Below are 3207 nucleotides of genomic sequence, written 5' to 3'. Positions count from 1 at the left end.
AAAGGCGGGGCATAGAGGAGAAACAATAATGTACAGTATGTGGAAACGTGTTTTTTTAACTTTAAACCGCATAAACACATTTCATTACACCAAATACACAAAATAATGTTATTTTTAGCAGCATCATATGACCCCTTTAAGGAGAAAATACTCAGCAATGGTGTTGATTAATGGATTGGCACATGGTTTGTCTAAAAGTAATTAAATTAAAAACAGCACAGACAAATAAACAACATTAAAAAAACTTGATTTTCACTACAGGGGGACTTTAATAAAATAAAAAATGTTTGGGGAAAAAAATAATCTAGAGGCAAAATAAGTTTAATTCTAGAATTCATATTATTCGATCATAATTTATATTATTAATTACTTTCACAAAAGGTACTGTGGTGCTACAGCGATGACAGGAAGTGGTAATACTATGGTACACCTTTGATATATATTTCCATACCACAATCATAGTACGTTGTATAGTATACTGCAGTATTATAAAATATCCAGAGCACTTTAACGAATACCATTGTACAACGTATTGCGAAGGGGTGTATTTTCACTCATAAAGCAGAAGGGCCCCTGAGAGCCAAAACACGAGGCCAGTTAAGTCACTATGAAGACAAAAATAAGACCAACGGTTCTGATATTCTCGGATATTATTGAAGAATCAGCAGAATCACACGTGCAGGAGTCTGTGATTATTATTATTATAACAGCCGCGGCGCCTGGGACGGACTTCATTAAACCACCGACGCTTCCAGAAAACCGCTGCCCTGCACTTTGAACACATTCACCTCACTTACACGACAGACACACTCCACGACTGACAAACTAAACTCCAAAACTCACCAGAATCACTCCCGCGATCAGCCATGACAACAATATCACACACTTCCGGGACTCGCTTCCGGGAGGCAAAATAAAAGTCTCTCCTAAATACGAGTTCAACGACGTCATCGCGGCCTACAATAATCTCACTTACTTTTTTTTGACACATGCTCTTACCAAACAAAAGTGTGTTATAAAGCGGAGAGTTCCGGTGCTTGATTCTGATTGGCTGAGCCGCGTTCAAAGCTGTTGTAAATTACTCTACAAACATACACCTTTGTTTACATTTGTCTGTTGCTCGGCAACCACTTTGTAGCAACCACAACTGTTTCTGAGGAACTACATTGTTTGGTGGAAGAATACTGTTTTTATTAATATCATTACACTTTATTTGCTCTGTTTTATTCTGTGAAACCTTACTACATATATGGAATAACCGTTTTATAAAAGCAATAATCCCCGTGAAGCCGTGGTTTACAGTGAATTTATAACAGCTAACTCCGCTTCGCGTTGTGCCTAACATTAACAACGCCCCTTAGCTGTTATAAATTCACTGTAAACCACGGCTTCACGGGGCTTATCGTTTTATTTACTCATACACAATAATAATTAATAATTATAAAATTAAAGTAAAAATTTATAATTGTATTAGAAATGCTATTTCTATTTACTAAAACGAATCTGAAGACAAAATGCTTTTATTATCATCTAAAAACTAAAAAAAAAGCTAATAAATTTTTTTTTTTTTTCAGAAATTACGCTTTGTTCAAGCTGATGATGTTCGGAGCTCATATTTAATGTGTTATTGATGATCATGTCATTAAACAAAATGGTAGATATGAGATCTTCAGTTTCATATTAACGCCTGTTGCACATTTTAATGCAATTCAAGTTTATTTGTATAGCGCTTTTCGCGATACAAATCATTGCAAAGCAGCTTTACAGAAAATTTAGTTTCTACAATATATTTAGTAGTAGCTTATCAGTGGCGACTGTGTCAAATTGATGTACATATGGCAGAAATGTACGGTAAAATTCAGTTAATGACGTAATCAAACACTATTAACAGCAATGATTATGTGTTGCAATCAAACTTTGGTAGTTTATGTTGTTTCAGGGTTGGCATCATCTCATTTTATTAAAGGATTTTCAGTAAACAATTTTTAGAAATGCAAAATGACATGTTAAAGACATTTCAAAGCCCGTCGTATAGTTTCCGGAAGGCTCTGCGTTCTGAAATGAATCCAACAACGCCACGCACCTGCCAGAGATTCCTGTTTATTCTGCCCAAACAGACACTAATGATACACACACACAAACAGCACAATCAATCACAGTCAGCAGCGGCAGCTGTGCAACATCTGGACGCTTGTGGAAAACGTCTCCTTCACTGCTGCTCTGCCACGATCCTCTCGATGGCGGCCCAGTCCAGTTTGCTCAGGACGCTGCCGGTGCTTTGAGAAAGAGCGTCCAGATCCAGATCCCGCAGGAGATCCGCATCGGTCAGCTCCTCATCCAGCGTCTCACAGCCCTGGAGAAAACAGGAGGATCAGAGGAGCTGCTGTGTTCACCACAGAAGACCAGCCAAGACAACAAGTACAACTTTTACAATGAACCAGAAGCACTGTATTTTGTGTCCATATTTAATTCTTGTTATTTAGAATTTTGAACGGACTAGACAATATTCAAAATATTTATATAGAAATAAATGGAACTTTATTTTTTCCTTAAACACTTTTTTTTCTAATATTTTATATACTATATATAGAAATAAATGGTGCAAATGGTGCATTATCCACAATTTTCATTTCTCCATTTTTTCAATAATGTAAAATAAATATAAGTTTAAGTAAAAAAAAGGGTAATTTATATATATTTAATTTGACTTTATTCGACCCTCTAACTCTAGCACTCTCTATTCTAATTCTATTTGATCTATTTGTTGACTTGACCCTCTAACACTTCCACTCTCTATTTGTTTTCTAACTGCTTGTTTTCTTTAAAAAAAGGCCTCTAGCATTAGCTTTCTCTATTGTTTTTCTATTCTATCTACTTGTTTTCTTTTTGTTATATACAGTATATAGATGAAGAGTTCATTTGCAAAAACCGATAACTCCATTTTTATTTATTTTCAGAAATCATGTTTTTTTTTTTATTGCGCGTTCCAAGTAATATCAATCAAACTGCAGTTGGGTTGTTTTGATCAAGTAGTAATAACTTAAACAAATACAGGTAATTTACTAAATTAAAGTTCATTGAAAGTATGTTTTTTTTACATTTTAAAAGTTTGTTTTATAGCAAAAGCAGATAACTCCACATTTCATGTTTTAGAGTTTAAAAAAACACTGGTTTAATCTTTGTAACCTCCTCAGATGATAAAGTAGA

General features: G+C 34.8%; 2 protein-coding genes across 3 annotated transcripts in view; both read right to left on the bottom strand.

The window, feature by feature from the left end:
• Positions 1-914, bottom strand: part of LOC107727897 (WD repeat-containing protein 70-like) — a 92162-nt gene extending 91248 nt beyond the window's left edge. The window contains exon 1 of the mRNA XM_016537937.1: positions 844-914. Coding sequence (XP_016393423.1) covers positions 844-868 — 25 coding nt within the window. The 5' untranslated portion in view covers positions 869-914. The remainder of the gene's footprint in view (positions 1-843) is intronic.
• Positions 915-1944: 1030 nt separating this feature from the next.
• LOC107727808 (uncharacterized protein C5orf42 homolog) overlaps positions 1945-3207 on the bottom strand; it is an 8745-nt gene continuing 7482 nt past the window's right edge. For both annotated transcript variants that reach the window (XM_016537807.1, XM_016537811.1), the window contains exon 7: positions 1945-2353. In XM_016537807.1, the coding sequence (XP_016393293.1) occupies positions 2210-2353 (144 nt within the window). In that variant the 3' untranslated portion in view covers positions 1945-2209. The remainder of the gene's footprint in view (positions 2354-3207) is intronic.

This window comes from Sinocyclocheilus rhinocerous, unplaced genomic scaffold (assembly GCF_001515625.1).
Source record: "Sinocyclocheilus rhinocerous isolate Xijiao unplaced genomic scaffold, SAMN03320098_v1.1 scaffold42, whole genome shotgun sequence".
Lineage (NCBI taxonomy): Eukaryota > Metazoa > Chordata > Actinopteri > Cypriniformes > Cyprinidae > Sinocyclocheilus > Sinocyclocheilus rhinocerous.
Note: the sequence above shows the minus strand (reverse complement) of the source record. Positions and strands in the feature narration are given on the sequence as shown.